This window comes from Hyperolius riggenbachi, chromosome 7, assembly GCF_040937935.1.
Source record: "Hyperolius riggenbachi isolate aHypRig1 chromosome 7, aHypRig1.pri, whole genome shotgun sequence".
NCBI lineage: Eukaryota > Metazoa > Chordata > Amphibia > Anura > Hyperoliidae > Hyperolius > Hyperolius riggenbachi.
In genome coordinates, this window is record NC_090652.1 from 276632113 (window position 1) to 276652168 (window position 20056).

At 41.2% G+C, this 20056-nt stretch overlaps 1 protein-coding gene across 16 annotated transcripts in view; it reads left to right on the plus strand.

Moving 5' to 3' along the window:
- NEB (nebulin) overlaps window positions 1-20056 on the plus strand; it is a 321375-nt gene that overhangs the window by 164400 nt on the left and 136919 nt on the right. For 15 of the 16 annotated variants that reach the window (XM_068245793.1, XM_068245797.1, XM_068245803.1 and 12 more), the window contains 9 exons: window positions 2011-2115; window positions 2210-2317; window positions 3280-3591; window positions 4878-5081; window positions 5986-6090; window positions 12607-12714; window positions 12824-13135; window positions 14126-14329; window positions 17778-17882. In XM_068245793.1, the coding sequence (XP_068101894.1) occupies window positions 2011-2115; window positions 2210-2317; window positions 3280-3591; window positions 4878-5081; window positions 5986-6090; window positions 12607-12714; window positions 12824-13135; window positions 14126-14329; window positions 17778-17882 (1563 nt within the window). The remainder of the gene's footprint in view (window positions 1-2010; window positions 2116-2209; window positions 2318-3279; window positions 3592-4877; window positions 5082-5985; window positions 6091-12606; window positions 12715-12823; window positions 13136-14125; window positions 14330-17777; window positions 17883-20056) is intronic. The other variant, XM_068245810.1, reaches the window with a different exon arrangement.

Below are 20056 nucleotides of genomic sequence, written 5' to 3' on the forward strand. Positions count from 1 at the left end.
ACCTCGGCTCCGTCTTCTGATGGCGCCGACGTTACTCACTGAGCGCTGCTATAGACTGATTCCTATTATAGTCTATGGCGGCGCTGGCTGCGCCCAAATCTAGCAGCGCTGAAAAGCACTGCTCCGCCATGCATAGGCGGATAATCCAATCAAAAGCAGTATTCTTAAAATCTACAATGTTCCACATTTGGAAAATCACTAGCAGCTAATGTAATAATGTAATATACAAGTTCCACACTTCAATCAGCTAAATAGTCAGTGAACAGGGGAGTAACTAGAAGGGAACGGCACTTGCAATCGCAAGGAGGCCCAGAGCTTTTGGGGGCCCGAACTACAAACCTTCCCTTCCTCCAATACAGTGGACTATACTTTAGATCAAGAGTTTTTGTGGCTACTCTTGATATGTGTGTGAAGATCATAATGGTCACACTTTTATGACCGTTGTGAGATGGGCCCCAAGACTGTGAAGGGCACCAAGGGGAGGCAAGGGAAGGGGTGTGACCATTGGGGGGGGGGCATCAAAGATTTGCTGGGGGCCCCATGAATTGTAGTTACACCACTGTCAGTGAATCTAACATTAGTGCAAGATGCAGGGCAGTGCCATAATAGTCTGGAGGTCCAGGCAGTAGTCGGCTAACTAGCCAGTAACTCATGTATCCAGTGTCCTTGTAAACTCTCAGTAGGGCTCGGAGGAGATGATCTCAGGGTAGGCTCAATAGACATCCAAAGTTCCCAGAAAACTCAAAAGGAGTACAGACTACAGCCAAACATCTGTAGCTGGTGTTTGATACCAGAAGTCCAATGGTGATGTTAGTACTGAGTGATGTCACACTTCTTTTCCAGCAACTGATAGCCTAGCTGCCTAGTGTGATAGTGTGTATACAACACTTATTTAACCCTATAAGTTTCACGGCTAAAACATAACTTTTATTATTGCTTAAAGTGAATGGGAACCGCATTTTTAAAAAAATTAAGCAAATACTTACCCAAGGAGAGGGAAGGCTCTGGGTCATATAGAGCCTTCCGCCTACTCTCTCGGTGCCCTCTATCCTGTGCTGGCTCCCCCCCCCCCCCCCGCATTTCAATCCCCTACCGAAAGGGTATTTGGAAGTCTTCGGGAGCCGTGTCCTCCCAAGACGTGCGGCTCCATACTGCACAGGCGTGAGTGTGCAAGAGAGCGTGCTTGCACAACCGCAGTACAGGGCTGCCCTTCTTCAGGAGCACTCGGGCTCTCTGAAGACTTCTGAAGCCTCCTTCGGCCGGGTAAAGTTACTACCGGGCGAGCCAGCACCAGAACGACGGGACCAGGAGAGGAGCGGGAAGGCTCTATAAGACCCGGAGCCTTCCCTCTCCTTGGGTAAATATCTATCTCATTTTTTAAAATGTGGTTCCCATTGACTTTAAGCAATAATAAAAGTTATGTCTTAGCCATGAATCTTATGGGGTTAAATAAGTGTATTTATTCATCAGAATTTGTGATATTAGTGTAATAGAGTTTACCAAGTGCTGCAACTGAGCATAACAAGGTTTATTTCTCTGCTGGATTTAAATGTGTATTTTTCATGTGGAAAAAATTAAAGGAAATCGCCATGCCAAGGTAAATTATATGATTTATCTTAAAAGGGAATAGGTTCAAAGTGTTGCAAAAAGCATACAAATGTATTGCTTATATACATACAGTAATTCCAATTATAAATTCCCCAACCTGGATTTTTTATTTGGAATTGCTCTATTGGAATCTCCATGGAGAAATTGTTCCTTGCGGCCCACCCTCTTTGCAACCCACAGTCGGGGCAAATAACCAGCATTCCTGATCCTTATATGACCAATATGTACTCCCTGCATAAATCACAGTTCATACACCTCTCTTATTGCGTACTTGACAGGTCTAATTCACCTGTGCCTTAAAACTGTCCTACTTCATATTGGTCTAAAATCTGTGTTCTACACAAAGGCTGATAAAACTTACCAGACCGTTCTGTGTTTTTTGTTTTTTTTATTTTTTTACAGCGCCTGTACACTGAAGCCTGGGACAATGACAAGAGAACCATCCACGTCATGCCTGATACACCAGAGATTTTGCTAGCCAAAGCTAACTCCGTCAATATCAGCAATGTAAGTGACATTTTAGACAAAGTCATTGACTGAACAGAGAATTCCATTTGTAAAATGATTGTGTTAAATTTGTGTTTTATATTGACTTCCACAGAAGTTGTATACTGAAGGATGGGAAGAAGCCAAAAAGAAAGGATACGACTTAAGAGTTGACGCCATTTCAATCAAGAGTGCCAGAGCCTCCCGGGACATTGCTAGTGATGTAAGTGTAAAGAGATGCTGGCTGGAAAAAGAGTGAAACACATACTTTAAAAAAGCTTAGATAATACAGTAATTTAGCCCCTTCAGGACTGACCACTCTGGGCCCCTTAAGGACCAGAGCAGTCTCTTTACACTCTGGTTGGGACTTTGCATAGGGAAGGAAGCCCTCGTGGAGGAGATTGAACCGCTCCTTTCCATCATCAGACCCCTGTAGGCATGTGCCTACGGTGCCTTATGGTAAACCTGGCCCTGATTGGCTGTGTACATTTACTATTGAAAAACTGACTGGATGTCTCATAACCAGTATTGCTGGGAAACCATGTGCAAAGATAGAGGGGGAGGGAACAGATGGGCAAAGGGTTACTAAGTCTAAACACTAAACATTGTATTGCATTTTCCAATTTGGCAGAGTGTTGTACTCATAGAAACCATTAAAAATGAATGCTTTACTTCAGTCAGCTTAGTTCAATTATTATTTTTAGAATTATTAATCTTCAGATGCCTTGTAGAGTACAGGGTAGATGGTAGCATATGGCAAAGCATTCATAAAAATATAGACTGGCCTTTTACCAGCACCTTCTTATTGTTTACCGGACTTTTCTGCACAGCAGTGAAATGGCCGATACGAACTGACCACTGCATTTCTATTTTTATATGTGTTTTGTGCGTCTGTTTATACTCTGTCTGTCTTTACTCTGTCTATGCCATGTGTACCACAAATAATTCCGATTACAGCTCTTGCTGTATTTGGCGAAATAAAACTGATTCTGATTCTGATATCTATGACATCAAACAGTACATCAGCAAAACACACTGACCTTAGTACGAAATTTTAGCTACATTGCTCTAAATCATCTAATGAATATTTTATTTAAATATGCATATAGCATATAAATCACATCAACAAATGATTGTGTGGTTGGAACCCAAACTGATATTAATTATCTATTATTTTTTTTCCAGTACAAATACAAGATAGGCTACCGTAAACAGCAGGGACACCATGTTGGGTGCCGCAGCATTCAGGATGATCCTAAATTGGTATGGTCCATGCATGTGGCCAAGATCCAAAGTGACCGGGTGTACAAGAAGGATTTCGAGGTGCAAAAGACCAAGTACCAATCCCCGGTGGAAATGCTGGCCGTGGTGTTGGCCAAGAACTGCCAGAAGCTGGTCAGCAATCTTGACTACCGTCACTACCTCCACCAGTGGACATGCCTGCCTGACCAGAATGATGTAATTCAAGCTAGGAAAGCCTATGACTTGCGCAGTGATGTAAGTTCTGTCTCCTGACAATAGTCTCTTTAAAAATACTGGTATGCATCAACAGGGGACACAGACTATCTTTGGCCTATAATATCACACTAGCAAAAATGTTATGCAGTCAAATTATAATTTAGCTCTGGGGAAAACTGTTGACTTAGTTTTGAGAGTGTTTTTTTTCCCTTGAGTTGTAATGTGAGGAATAGGTACAGCCACCAAGGTTGGATATAGCTGGATTTAAGAATCTTTGTCAAGAATTTTGTCTCTATCACATCCCAAGACAAGCTCAAGGTCAGGATGGCATACTAGCATCAGCAGCAGATTATTAGATACAGGCAAGCAAGCATAAGCAGAGTCAAGACAAGCTATAGGTTTGGCAACAGGGTAATCGGATCAGGGTCAGGTAACCAGAACAGAAGTGTCCAGAATACTCAGACCTGGGAGCAACAAAGTTTTGGCAACTGGCTGGAGCAAAACGCAGTCTTTATCTGGTCCAGGTATGATGACAAACGATTACAGCTAGTGGTGAGTAATCAGAGTTCTGTTGGAGCCATCTGGCCAGACAAGGAATTGCAAGTCTTTGTACACAGTAAAAGGCCACCTGCTGGTGAACGGTCAAGTCCAGGGTAGTCCAACTCAATACTACCACCAGCAAGCTGAAAATGACAGTACATGATTCCTAACACAGACGACCTGGGGGCATCATTGTGAGATGTGATGCAGGGGGTTGTCGAAGGGTATGGAACTGGCCTACCACTCAGCCATTGGCCATTGAGTGAAATGTGGCCTAGGGGATAGGGCCTAGCATCCAGACATAGAAAGGTGAACTCTTAAGAATTACATGAACCCCAAAGCTTGAGACCCTATGAAGGCGTTTGGGAGAGAAGGGCACATCTTATTGTTAGGGATAATGGGATGTGTAATGGGATGATCGAGGGAAAAAATTAAATCTTGGAATTACCCTTTATAACTGGAATAAAATTATTGACATTGTTTGCTCAGATACCCTCAGATACCCTCAGGTTCCCCTTAAAATGTTAAATTTAAGAATGAACTTAACAGGCCTGAATACTCATGTGAAGGTCATTTTTGAATGTGATTTTCCTAAATGAGGGACATGGAGTTTACTAATATTCTAAGATTTATTTATTTACAATACCTTCCAACCCATAGTCCTCTCTAAGAATCTTATAAAGCTACATGCTATAATATATTTAAAGATAAGAAAGAGGGGAGCTATGGGCATACATTTTGTTCCGACGTATTCATTGACTACAATACTTTATTTTCATTTGCAGTGGCTGTACAAGTCTGACATGGAATGGATTCGGGGTTGTGGATGGATACCTAATGATTCTTTGGAAGTGAACAAAGTCAAGAAAGCTCAAGAAATCCTAAGTGAACGTCACTATCGCCAACATCCCGACACCATCAAATTTACCAGCGTGGCTGACTCTCCAGCAGTAGTTTTGGCCAAGGCTAATGCCTTACAGCTCAGTGATGTAAGATTACTTATGTGTTCTATCAAGCTTAATGTTTTTGGTATTTACCTTATGTTCCCTTGCCAAAGTAAGTGAAATAAAGGCGCCAGGAAATGTGGGCGCAGGAAAATAACCGATAGTAGAATGTCCGTATTATTTTTTTCGATATTCTACTGTTTTCAAGTGGTTATTTTGGTTAGTAATATATCTTTAAATATTACTGATATTTTAACAGCTAAACCTACCCTTACACCCTTCAATAGCTAACCCTAACCACCCCCCTAATGCCTAACTTAAAACCCCCTTTCCTGAGGCCCAACCTTAACGACCCCCGCAGTGCACATCACCTTCCTGATGCCTAAACTTAACTGTTTCCCTTTGGTGCAAAGTCCCTTTTTGGTGCCTTACCTTAACTGCCCCCTGGCTCAAACCCCCTTCCTGATTGCTAACCTTAATTGTCCTCCCCACCACAAACTCCCTTCCTGACACCTAACATTAACCACCCCTGCCGCAAAAAATGGAAAATACAGGAGGAGCCCACTATTTGTAGCCACAATTTGCATAGCTTGTGGCATCGGCTGTTTATCACGCGCCTTAATTTATGCCCATAAACAATGTTTGTATGGGCACCTACTGTGATTCTCAAACGTATGCAGTGCCTTTAGTGCCCAAATTTCCTGTTTCCTGCTTACCCTGCCTGGCAGTTCTTCAGCCACTGGAGAGTGTAGGCCACCATAATGATTCTATCCTATCGTTTTCGATCTCTTGCTTATTGTTTCCATCCTCTCACAAACCTTCCTCATATTAACCTCCACTTCCTCCAATCATCTTTTTCTTGGTTATCAGTTCTGCTGCTATTTTGTTGCCATTTTGTTATTGAACAACTAAATACAATCTTTTTTTGTTTGTTTTCTCCGGTGTGTAGAGTGTTTACCATGATGCCTGGAACCAAGACAAGCTTCATTACCATCTGCCTGCTGACACCCCACAGATGGTACAGTCCAAGCTTAATGCTGTCAATATCAGCAATGTAAGTCGGCTAGGTGGATATTGTAGTTTTCAGATCTCAGCCAAACTTTGATCTCACACAATTTTAGATGTTTTTTGCAGCTCACCGTGGGTTTCATTCACAAAGCTTACTCACCTTAACTGTTAGGAGCACTAATGCATGAGATAAACAAAAGAGGAGAGATAAATCATGAGATACAAAGATAAGGAAAGGTAAATCATGAATAAAGGCGGTTAAGGAGAGATAAATCATAAGTTAAGTCAGCTAAGAAGGGTTGGGTCATGAGTTAAGTTAGATAAGGAGAGATAAATTATGAATTACATTCATAATTATACTCGTGTATAAGCCATCCTATGTATATGCCAACCCCCCAACTTTTGCCCCTGAAAAAAACCTAATAATGTGTGACCCACAGATAAGCCGACCCCCCATATGTCTCCCCCTGTATGTGATGCAGAGTGTGGTGCATGTAATGCAGAGTGACGCCTGATTGCAGAGTGTATGTGTGTGGTTATGCACTGTATGTATGTTTGAATGTATGTACTGTATGTTCAGCTGAGTGTATGTTCAGCAGAGTGAATGTACTGTATCTTCAGCAGAGTGAATGTACTGTATGTTCAGAAGAGTGAATGTACTGTATGTTCAGCAGAGTGTATGTACTGTATGTTCAGCAGAGTGTATGTACTGTATGTTCAGCAGAGTGTATGTACTGTATGTTCAGAAGAGTGAATGTACTGTATGTTCAGCAGAGTGTATGTACTGTATGTTCAGCAGAGTGTATGTTCAGCAGAGTGTGTGTACTGTATGTTCAGCAGAGTGTATGTACTGTATGTTCAGAAGAGTGTATGTACTGTATGTTCAGCAGAGTTTATGTTCAGCAGAGTGTATGTACTGTATGTTCAGCAGAGTGTATGTACTGTATGTTCAGAAGAGTGTATGTACTGTATGTTCAGCAGAGTGTATGTACTGTATGTTCAGCAGAGTGTATGTTCAGCAGAGTGTATGTACTGTATGTTCAGCAGAGTGTATGTACTGTATGTTCAGAAGAGTGAATGTACTGTATGTTCAGAAGAGTGTATGTACTGTATGTTCAGCAGAGTGTATGTTCAGCAGAGTGTATGTACTGTATGTTCAGCAGAGTGTATGTACTGTATGTTCAGAAGAGTGTATGTACTGTATGTTCAGCAGAGTGTATGTTCAGAAGAGTGTATGTACTGTATGTTTAGCAGAGTGTATGTACTGTATGTTCAGAAGAGTGAATGTACTGTATGTTCAGCAGAGTGTATGTTCAGCAGAGTGTATGTACTGTATGTTCAGAAGAGTGAATGTACTGTATGTTCAGCAGAGTGTATGTTCAGCAGAGTGTATGTACTGTATGTTCAGCAGAGTGTATGTTCAGCAGAGTGTGTGTACTGTATGTTCAGCAGAGTGTATGTACTGTATGTTCAGAAGAGTGTATGTACTGTATGTTCAGCAGAGTTTATGTTCAGCAGAGTGTATGTACTGTATGTTCAGCAGAGTGTATGTACTGTATGTTCAGAAGAGTGTATGTACTGTATGTTCAGCAGAGTGTATGTACTGTATGTTCAGCAGAGTGTATGTTCAGCAGAGTGTATGTACTGTATGTTCAGCAGAGTGTATGTACTGTATGTTCAGAAGAGTGAATGTACTGTATGTTCAGAAGAGTGTATGTACTGTATGTTCAGCAGAGTGTATGTTCAGCAGAGTGTATGTACTGTATGTTCAGCAGAGTGTATGTACTGTATGTTCAGAAGAGTGTATGTACTGTATGTTCAGCAGAGTGTATGTTCAGCAGAGTGTATGTACTGTATGTTCAGAAGAGTGTATGTACTGTATGTTTAGCAGAGTGTATGTACTGTATGTTCAGAAGAGTGAATGTACTGTATGTTCAGCAGAGTGTATGTTCAGCAGAGTGTATGTACTGTATGTTCAGAAGAGTGAATGTACTGTATGTTCAGCAGAGTGTATGTTCAGCAGAGTGTATGTACTGTATGTTCAGCAGAGTGTATGTACTGTATGTTCAGAAGAGTGAATGTACTGTATGTTCAGCAGAGTGTATGTACTGTATGTTCAGCAGAGTGTATGTACTGTATGTTCAGCAGAGTGTATGTACTGTATGTTCAGCAGAGTGTATGTACTTTATGTTCAGCAGAGTGTATGTACTGTATGTTCAGCAGAGTGTATGTACTGTATGTTCAGAAGAGTGTATGTACTGTATGTTCAGCAGAGTGTATGTTCAGCAGAGTGTATGTACTGTATGTTCAGAAGAGTGAATGTACTGTATGTTCAGCAGAGTGTATGTTCAGCAGAGTGTATGTACTGTATGTTCAGCAGAGTGTATGTACTGTATGTTCAGAAGAGTGAATGTACTGTATGTTCAGCAGAGTGTATGTACTGTATGTTCAGCAGAGTGTATGTACTGTATGTTCAGCAGAGTGTATGTACTGTATGTTCAGCAGAGTATATGTACTGTATGTTCAGAAGAGTGAATGTACTGTATGTTCAGCAGAGTGTATGTACTGTATGTTCAGCAGAGTGTATGTACTGTATGTTCAGCAGAGTGTATGTACTGTATGTTCAGCAGAGTGTATGTACTGTATGTTCAGAAGAGTGTATGTACTGTATGTTCAGCAGAGTGTATGTTCAGCAGAGTGTATGTACTGTATGTTCAGCAGAGTGTATGTACTGTATGTTCAGCAGAGTGTATGTACTGTATGTTCAGCAGAGTGTATGTACTGTATGTTCAGAAGAGTGTATGTACTGTATGTTCAGCAGAGTGTATGTTCAGCAGAGTGTATGTACTGTATGTTCAGAAGAGTGAATGTACTGTATATTCAGCAGAGTGTATGTACTGTATGTTCAGCAGAGTGTATGTTCAGCAGAGTGTATGTACTGTATGTTCAGCAGAGTGTATGTACTGTATGTTCAGAAGAGTGAATGTATTGTATGTTCAGCAGAGTGTATGTACTGTATGTTCAGCAGAGTGTATGTTCAGCAGAGTGTATGTACTGTATCTTCAGCAGAGTGCATGTACTGTATCTTCAGCAGAGTGCATGTACTGTATCTTCAGCACAGTGAATGTACTGTGTGTTCAGCAGAGTGTATATTCAGTAGAGTGAATGTACTGTATGTTCAGCAGAGTGTATATTCAGTAGAGTGTATGTAGTGTATGTTCAGCAGCGTGTATGTACTGTATGTTCAGCAGAGTGTATGTACTGTATGTTCAGCAGAGTGTATGTTCAGCAAAGTGTATGTAGTGTATGTTCAGCAGAGTGTATGTACTGTATGTTCAGCAGAGTGTATGTACTGTATGTTCAGCAGAGTGTATGTACTGTATGTTCAGCAGAGTGTATGTTCAGCAGAGTGTATGTACTGTATGTTCAGCAGAGTGTATGTACTGTATGTTCAGAAGAGTGTATGTACTGTATGTTCAGCAGAGTGTATGTACTGTATGTTCAGCAGAGTGTATGTACTGTATGTTCAGAAGAGTGAATGTACTGTATGTTCAGCAGAGTGTATGTTCAGCAGAGTGTATGTACTGTATGTTCAGCAGAGTGTATGTACTGTATGTTCAGAAGAGTGAATGTACTGTATGTTCAGCAGAGTGTATGTACTGTATGTTCAGAAGAGTGAATGTACTGTATGTTCAGCAGAGTGTATGTACTGTATGTTCAGCAGAGTGTATGTACTGTATGTTCAGCAGAGTGTATGTACTGTATGTTCAGCAGAGTGTATGTACTGTATGTTCAGAAGAGTGTATGTACTGTATGTTCAGCAGAGTGTATGTACTGTATGTTCAGCAGAGTGTATGTACTGTATGTTCAGCAGAGTGTATGTACTGTATGTTCAGCAGAGTGTATGTACTGTATGTTCAGCAGAGTGCATGTACTGTATGTTCAGAAGAGTGTATGTACTGTATGTTCAGCAGAGTGTATGTTCAGCAGAGTGTATGTACTGTATGTTCAGAAGAGTGACTGTACTGTATGTTCAGCAGAGTGTATGTACTGTATGTTCAGCAGAGTGTATGTTCAGCAGAGTGTATGTACTGTATGTTCAGCAGAGTGTATGTACTGTATGTTCAGAAGAGTGAATGTATTGTATGTTCAGCAGAGTGTATGTACTGTATGTTCAGCAGAGTGTATGTTCAGCAGAGTGTATGTACTGTATCTTCAGCAGAGTGCATGTACTGTATCTTCAGCAGAGTGCATGTACTGTATCTTCAGCACAGTGAATGTACTGTGTGTTCAGCAGAGTGTATATTCAGTAGAGTGAATGTACTGTATGTTCAGCAGAGTGTATATTCAGTAGAGTGTATGTAGTGTATGTTCAGCAGCGTGTATGTACTGTATGTTCAGCAGAGTGTATGTACTGTATGTTCAGCAGAGTGTATGTTCAGCAAAGTGTATGTAGTGTATGTTCAGCAGAGTGAATGTACTGTATGTTCAGCAGAGTGTATGTACTGTATGTTCAGCAGAGTGTATGTACTGTATGTTCAGCAGAGTGTATGTTCAGCAGAGTGTATATTCAGTAGAGTGTCTACTGCTCTGATGACTGTACACAGATCAAACCAGCAGCAGCATTTTAAAAGAGATGCCATGCATATGTAGTGAAGCTCTTAGCTTTGCTGTATATTGTTCTAGGTCAGTGTTTCTCAACATCTTATTGGTATGTACCCCTTTGAAAACCCTGTACTCACCAAGTACCCCCTAGCATAGTAAACATTATTACAAATACCCCTTGACAAATATATATTTAATCGTAGTACATGATGTTTAGTTCTAAACAATTTCTAAGGATTTACCATTGCTTTTAATTAGCTAAAACACTAATTTGGTGTTGTGGCGTTAAAATCGCCAGGGTGGCGTGCGGACAGTTTTTTTTATTTATTTTTTTCTGAATCATTGTAGCTAACTTAAAGTTAGCTACATGATTCACCACTAGAGGGCACATCTGCCCATCTAGTCTGATCGCCGCCGGCTTTTACAGAAAACAGAAAATCCTGTTGTAAATGGGATTTTCTGCTTGGCTTCCCTCGTCACCATGGCGACGATCGGGATGACGTCATCGACGTCATCCACGTCATGGCGTCGGGGGTGTCCGATCCAGCCCCATAGCGCAGCCTGGCACTGATTGGCCAGGCTGTGCAAGGGGTCTGGGCTAGCTGCGTGTATTAAAAAAAAATTATCAAAATTGTCCCACAGGGGCCGGAGATATCCACTGCGGCGGTAATGGACGAGCTGAGCTCGTCATTACCGCTAAGGTGGTTAAATAAGATTTATAATTTTTATCAACTCTAAATTTGTTGTTCTTGGTTAAGTATATCAAGCCCGAGTACCCCCTGGAACCATCAGAAGTACCCGTGGGTATGCGTACCACACATTGAGAACCTAAGTTCTAGGTTAGCAGACTATTAACAAGAACAAATACTGAGTCCCAGTTATTTGGAACTCGTCTAACTAGCAGTCTCAACAAACCAGCACAAATCACCGGCAGCACTTACAGTGGTGAAGGCCAATTTCTTAGGCTGTTTGTGGGCTGTGCTGTGCTTAAAGACTGGGTTTTACAGCCCCCCAAGGTTAATGTACTTTCAATTACTATATTTGAGCATTTAATACAGAGTTCATGGTATGTATGTATAGAGTGGTGTATAGCACTGTATTAGCTAGGCCTATTATTAACATTGAGTCTCAAGCAACTAGAAAGCACACTTATCTGGTATTGGCCGATCCCCCGTCGGTGCCGGATACTTGAGATTCTACTGTATAAAACAATTACATCAGCTAAATAAGTACATCATTAGCACCGGCCATGGCATTGTTATACTGAATGTATCACCATTCCTAATAAGGGATGCCCATTTAGGCTTTAACAAATTCATACATGAGTTCTTTTATTTAAAAGAAGGGAAGCTCCGCACAATGTCCACAACGGAATATAAAACTTCCAAACTTTATAGAATCAGGTAAAACCAGCACATCTGGACAGCTGGACAATGGCCCGTAATCATAACACCATGATCATCATGTTGCTATGACGAAGGTCCATTGTCGGTCCGAAACATGTCAGCCGTCCGGCTCTGTTGGTTTTACCTGATGCAATAAAGGTTGGAAGTTTTATGTTCTCCTATGGATATTGTGTGGAGCTTCCCTCCTTTTCTTGTGGTTTTGGGTCTGAGTCGCCTGGCTCCTGCACTGTCCTGGTGAGTAAAGGCTGAGTCCACCTTATATCTTTGGTTCTTTTATGTAACTAGCTGTTGTATACAGGAATGTTATAGAGGCCTGTGTGCTTGGCTTGGTTCTGGACAGGCCCCTCCAGGTGTCTCAGGTATAAGCCGAGAATGTCTTTGCCTAAAAACTCCCTCGACACCCAGTAGTAAGTACAAAAAATAAAGCGTTAGTGATTCACCAGTTATCCTTTTCAGATAGTTGAAAGAGCTAAAACCTATGTAGGTGATGCAGGCTCATGTAATCATCCATGTATGGTATCTTGAACTAATTAACCTTTTATTCATTACAGAAAGCGTACCAGCAAAGTTGGGACGATGCCAAGAAGAAGGGTTATGATCTAAGAGCAGATGCTATTGCAATTAAGTCGGCCAGAGCTTCAAGAGACATCGCTAGTGATGTGAGTGGTTGTGATAGATTCTAAGAATCTTTATTTCCTTGAATGATTGTAATGCCACAAAAATAGTACATCTAATTTTATGCACTAAGCAAGTGCTCTTTTTTTCTAGTATAAATATAAGATTGGATACCGCAAGCAACAGGGACACCATGTTGGATGTCGCAGTATTCAGGATGATCCTAAATTGGTATGGTCCATGCATGTGGCCAAGATCCAGAGTGACCGGGTGTACAAGAAAGAATTTGAGAAGCTTAAGACCAAGTACCAATCCCCGGTGGAAATGCTGGCTGTGGTGTTGGCCAAGAATTGCCAGAAGCTGGTCAGCAATCTTGACTACCGTCACTACCTCCACCAATGGACTTGCCTGCCCGACCAGAATGATGTCATTCAAGCTAGGAAAGCCTATGACCTGCAAAGCGATGTAAGTATATTTCTCATAATTTACTTCAACAGCAGCACTTACAGTATAGCAAGTTGAAAGTTTATCACAACCAAGGAAGGTTTATTTTGGTAAACCATGTTGAAACATATACAGATGTAGGACAATTCCAATAATAGCCAAGTATAACTTTACCTAAAATAAAAACATGGTTAAAGACAGCACTCTAGAGTAGCGCTAATGACCTTAAAAATATGTTCTACCTGAGAGGACACTTGGTGCTGGTGTTCCATGGTTTAGCGCACTGCAATTAGGCTATGTTCACAGTGGCCTTTGCGTTACCTGTAGCTGCAGGAACACAACACAATAGATTGAAAAAGCAGCGTTGCACATTATCCATGTGCTGCGTCGCATACAGGGAAAGATACAGGCTATGAAAAGTATGCTTCACTGTAACTGTTAACATAGCATTAGTTGAATTATTCACAGCTGGAAACATGTCGCACATTAGCATTATCTAGGAAAATGGTGTCCAACTTGTTGGGCAGGTGGCGTGGCTAGCACCGGATTTTTTGGCTGGAGGGGGCAGAACTTCAATGTCCGAGCTTTGGGGGCGGAGACAAGCACAAACAATAGGTGGGCCTCTCAGAGGAGGGGGACTGACACATAAAAAATAGTCCGGGCAAGCCAATTGCGGCTCGAGGGCCAGTTTTTAGCGCTGACTTACCTTTACTACAGAATTATTTCAGGATGATGTTTCAATACATATATATATATTGGCATTAGATCACTTTGAAATGCAATAATTTATCCTAATAACTTACTGTGGTGTGATGATTTTTTAGAGAGGCATCAAAGTGTGTGTGTGTGTGTGTGTGTGTAACCAGTATAGAGGATCCAAATGGTTTAAAATATATCTGGCCATAAAAGCTGACTTTCCTTGACATTTTGGAAATGCTTGTAAAGTATTTATAGAGTATGAAACCAGTTTAACCATTTGGCCTCATCCATAACTTGCCTTCTCGTTCACAGTGGCTATACAAGTCAGACATGGAATGGATCCGTGGTTGCGGCTGGTGTCCAAATGACTCTCTGGAAGTGAACAAAGTGAAGAAAGCCCAGGAGATCGTGAGTGAGCGTCACTATCGCCAGGCCCCCGACAGCATCAAATTCACTAGCATTGTCGATGCCCCAGGAATTGTGCTCGCCAAGACCAACGCTCTGCAGATCAGTGATGTAAGTGAGCCGTTCGAAAGGATTGTAAATTCCACCACTGTTTAACCCGCTAGCAGCTTCAATATTAAACACGTTATATCGTTTGAGATAAGTGCACTGTGCTGTAAATTCTTGGAATGCTTTGATCTCTCTTTGTACTAGCAGAAACTATAGAAACTGAAAGCAGAAGTCCTCTGTTATTGTCTTACACTGCCCCCTAGTAAGAAGTGGACATAAATACAAATTACAGCAGTGCTAATTAGAAGCAAGGGAAATCTAAGAAATAAGAAAAATTTGCTAAAATAAATTGGCCTGAAGCACTTGCAAGTCTAAATAAATTGGCTGCCAAAGGGTTAAATGATAAAATACCTCGACTAACCCTCTAATTGTTAGGCTAACTACTTTTATATTGCTTATGTTCTGGACTTGCTTACAGATACTACAGAGAATGCTCCATGAATCAAGTTAATTGTTGTATACTACAGAATAGACAAGGGGAAAATATGCTAGACATTAAGCCAGCTACATTAACGGGTACTAAACATTTGCTGGAACAGTCTTTCTTCCAGGGCAAAGGAAGTGGACCTACTTCCACTTGTTGTCTCATATGTTTTTCTTGTTTAAGTGCATAGTTACCATTGCTGTGTAGGTAAGTCTGCACGGTTCATGCACTTGCGTGAGACTATGTTTTACAGGTACGTAAATTACATACGCAGTTGTTTGCATAGTTTACTTACCTGCGTATGGCCGCGCATGCGCACAATGGACATGGATGCAGGCAGAAGAAGCAGCGACTCTGCCATTTTAGGCTCTTGTCACTAGTGCAGAGTGCCTGGACACTGGAGTAAATTACAGTACGTAAAATATATATATTTTTTTAAATGATTGCCCTGATAATAGGAGTACAGTAATTATGGGTGCAGCAGAGACCTGCATTTCCTAACTAGTGGTAGCAGCAATAACTATTTCGGATTTGTCCTACAGGCAGTTGATGTAGGAGGCAGCCCTGCTTTTATGATAGCTAGAGCAATAGTAAAAACTGTTAGGTGTCTTCAACTTCTATTGAAATGTTTTAAAACTGTATCTAAAAAGAGGAAGGAAGGGGGCATTCACTAAACCGCGATAACTCAAATATCACACCTTATCAAAGATATCACACTTTATCAAAGATATCACACCTTATCAAAGATATCACACCTTATCAGAGTAGCATAGCGAGCGCTATGAGCTTATGCCTGCTAATTGGCAATGGCACTCATCCTGCCCTGCTACCCTGCGGGTTTGTAGCGCTTGCTATGCTACTCTGATAAGGCGTGTTAACTTCGATAAGGTGTGATATCTTTGATAAGGTGTGATATTTAAGTTAGCATGGCTTAGTGAATCAAGCCCGATATCTGTTGTCTGCTTGTGAATTTACTGCCCATACAATGTTATGGGCCTGTATACATCTCTGCGTTGTAATGGAAAATGTTATTCTAACTCACCATATGCAGTTTCTGGATAATGTTTATGAATATGTGCACATTCCATGGACACTGACCAGGCTTTGAACTAACGTGTTTGCTATAACGCGCCCTGTGGCCATTGCAGTATGCACATCTTATAATGCATGTGTTATGCACAGTGTTAATCCAGCCTTTTGCTGTACCAACATTATCAGTTTCTGTTAAACTATACTAAGGTGTGTAAACAATGCAGAATATCTTCTGCTGCATTCAGGGGGAAAGCAGATTAATGTCTCTTCTTTGTTTGCACAGCAATTACTTAAAGCGGAATATAACCCTGCATTTCAACTTTGCTCTAAAAAATTATTTACAGCATATTATATGCAACCAGCATTTTTTTTTACTGGACCAGCATTGGAAGGGTTACACACAGAGCTTTAAAGTTCCCTGGAGAGAAATGCAGACCATCTGAAGTTTATATAGATACATTTAAGTAAACACAATGTAACAAGTGTGGAATGTGACTCACTCTCTCTCTGTGTCTGGGAGCTCCTGCATAGTCAGAGTGTGAGTCCCATTCCACACTTGTTACATTGTGTTTACTTAAATGTATCTATCTAAACTTCGGATGTGTCTGCATTTCTCTCCACGGAACTTTAAAGCTCTGTGTGTAACCCTTCCAATGCTGGTCTAGTAAAAAAAAAAAAATGCTGGTTGCATATAATATGCTGTAAATAATGTTTGAGAGCAAAGTTGAAATGCAGGGTTATATTCCGCTTTAATTACAAGACAATCTAATAATTTGTCCTGCAACTGATTTTCTGAATTAGCTACCAAGAAAAATAAACATGCTGTTGAATTAGATAACATTACATTATACCAGTCTTTTCATGTTTTCTATTCATTTCTTGCTGTCTTTAAAGCAGTAGGATTAGTCATACTATACCAGGGAAAAAACACATATATAAGTAGATAAATACTTGATCTACTTACATAACACATGTATAGTACTGTCTACGTTTTGATTTCACTGAATGTTATATAGTAAATTAAGAGAATTCTGTTCCTGGTGGGAACCATGTCTTTTGCCCACAGTTTAGGCTAAATCCTGGTATCATGTCTGCCCTTTACTTTTTTCTCTTTTCTCCTCCAATCGCTGAGTCCACAGCCTTGCTTGTAAACACACGTGAGCAGGGGCTCGTGTTTCAGATAGGCAGCTAGGCTGGGAAATAAATGGAAGAGGAGGAATATATTATAGATAAAAAGAACCCCCAGCATGCAACTGTTTGGCACTGACTATTAAAGGGCCAGTGCTCCTTAAGTATGTGATAACTCCAAATCATAACAGCAGAAACAGTTTTGAAAGTTTTGAATGGAGGATTAGCATCTTTATCACTAAATACACTCACACCAGTTGCTGTTAAAATTTTATTTTTATGGTGACAATCCCGCTTTAACCTTCCTGGCAGTAACCCAGATTCAGGCTCGGGGTGGATAAAACAGCCAGGACAGGAGCAGTAATCCCAAGCCTGACTTGGGGTAGCCCCCAGGAATTATAGGGAAGCAGTAGCATGGTGGGGTTTCAACGCACCTCCCCTGGCATCCAGCCATTCTTCTTCCAGTCCTCAGAGGCTCTGGATCCCTCCGGTGAGATCGCCGTTTGTCGTTATGACAACAGACAGCGATCTCACTATATGGTTACAGTGCCACCCATAGGATGGAGGGAGAATTGCAGCGCTGAATCCCAGAGAGGTGAGTAATGTGCAGGGGCTGCTGCAGATCTCGCTGCATTTTTAATTTTTTTTCCCTTGCTTTAGGGTCTAAAACATGTGAAAAAATTGCACCGCTTTTAGATCCTAAAATCCAGAAATAATCACACCGCCAGGGAGGTTAATGTTTTTAGAGCAAAAATTAAATTTTGAGCTTCATGCCATATTAATATAATTGCTTTTAATCAGATGCTGCATTTAAAAATGAATACCCCAAAATTTATTGCATGGTTTTTCTATGTCATTTGTGTTTAGCGGGTGTACAGAGATGCCTGGGAAAATGAGAAGTCTAAATTCAGCCTCCCCGCAGATACCCCACAGATGGTACAATCCAAGGCCAACGCTGCCAACGTCAGTGAGGTAAGACCGTTTTGGAGATTCGTTTACCTATGATGTCTCATATGAAATTCCTTGATGGAGATTAAGTTTGTTATTAGTTGTAATTAGTGTGACGTTGCATACTCGCCCTGCATGCATTGCGACAGCAAACACGGGGGGTGCAAATTCGTAAGAGGAGTTCAGACACATTGGCCTCGATTCATAAAAGTGAATGCGGTAGTTCAGAGAAGGGCGGGAAAATACCGATAGCGGTAAATGAGGGTTTTGCAGTGAATTCATGAAAAAAATTCCGAGTGCGAGGTTATTGCGGTAGCAGTTGGTAAGTGTGCGGTAATCGTGCGGTAAGTGTGCGGTGTGGTGCGGAAAGCTGTCGGTATAATTTGCTGAGTGCGGTAGTTTGCTGCTGACTTCCTAATGACAAGGTGCATGCTGGGTAGAAGTGGGCCGTTGTAGACACACGTGACTTAATTATTATAAATTATTATTATATTTTAATATATATATATATATATATATATATTAATTATTCGTATAAATTATCTAGATCTGTGCGAACCTGGGTGATATTACAACCACCCTTCCTCCTCTGTATCCTTAAAAATTCCATAACATTAAGTTGAAAGGGCTCCATTTGTCACCTAAAATGCTACTGTGTAGAGCAAACTTGCCAGGTCTTTGTTGGCGATAACAAAATGTTAGTTATCGCTTCCTTACTACTCCCCCCTTTTCTTTTCATGAACACACTTCATTCAGTTTACCGACACAAACAACGTTTTCATTACCGCACTATTACCGCGTGCGGTAAAACATGCGTAAAACATGCGTTAAATTTTATGAATCCACTATCAACAACATACCATACGGTAATTTACCGCTTTGGTGATAACGCATGCAGTAATGCTTTATGAATCAAGGCCATTGATGGACGGCGTGACAGGTAAAGTATTCATACAGGGGCACATGGGGGACAGTGGGCAGGGGTTTCGCATGTCGTTAACGCCGAGATATTTCAGCATTTCCGATTCATACATGTGACCAATTTTGGCCTAAAATTGGTTGCATTATAATTATCAAATCGGATGGTCGGTTGGCCACCAAGTCGTGAAAGTGTGTAATGCGATATAGGTCAACAAAGCAGTTAAATAATGAGATTAATATTTATTCATACACAATCTGCTGTAAGCCCATTGCAGATTGCGTGTGAATAAATAGTCATCTCATAATATGACTAGTGTGCAGGCCTATATGTGATTGCATACCTCCAATAAATTATAACGATACATAATGAATCAATAAAGGGAAGAGTTTCGTTTTTTGTTTTTTTTCTAACTTTTTGTTTCCACAGGGTTTACTATTTTAACTTTGTCCCCACGACCCTAAAAGTAGCTCTAAAATCTATAACATTTTTCCATTCCTAATGCACTGGCTGTTGCTTGTAAAATGATACCAGGGGCAAACCCAGGATTTTCAAGGGAGAGATTCCTGAAAGGTCTCCCTCAGCCACGCACAATGCAGTATAATAATATGGTAGGACATCATGCTGAGTACACACAATGCAATTTCCCATCCGTCTGACCGACCGACAATGGAATTGATAAGGAGCATTTTGGATACAGATAATAATGAGGACAGCTGACATTGGTAATGAAGGAGAAAGTGAAGCATTCACACAGCAGGGCACAGGGCTGTGCTCATATCTGGCTCTAAGTTCCCCAGAGCTTCTCCATGCTCTGTACACACGCTGCTGCTCCATGCTCTGTATACACGCTGCTGCTCCATGCTCTGTACACGTGCTGCTGCTCCATGCTCTGTACACACGCTGGTGCTCCATCCAAAGTCAACTGTAGCAGGGAAAGAAAGGGGGAAGTGCTGGATACCTGCAGATATTCTGGTGTCTCAATCTGTGCCTGTCCCCGGACACTCCATCGGCACTGATCTGTGGGGGGATTCTGGGCAGGTGTAATCTCCCCATGTGTTTGCCTATGGATACTCTGCATATTGAGTAGTAGACTCAAGTTAAAAAGTCACCTTCTTTGCAAATTTTCATTTAACAGAAAATGGAAATGTGCAAGGACTATTCAGAGACCTGGATCACCAATCAATAGGTAGCCAGGTTAAAGTATAGATCTGGAGAGGGGTGGGCTAAGGCAATGGGCCGAGACGACACAAAAGACACCAAGAGCTAATAGTGCAAT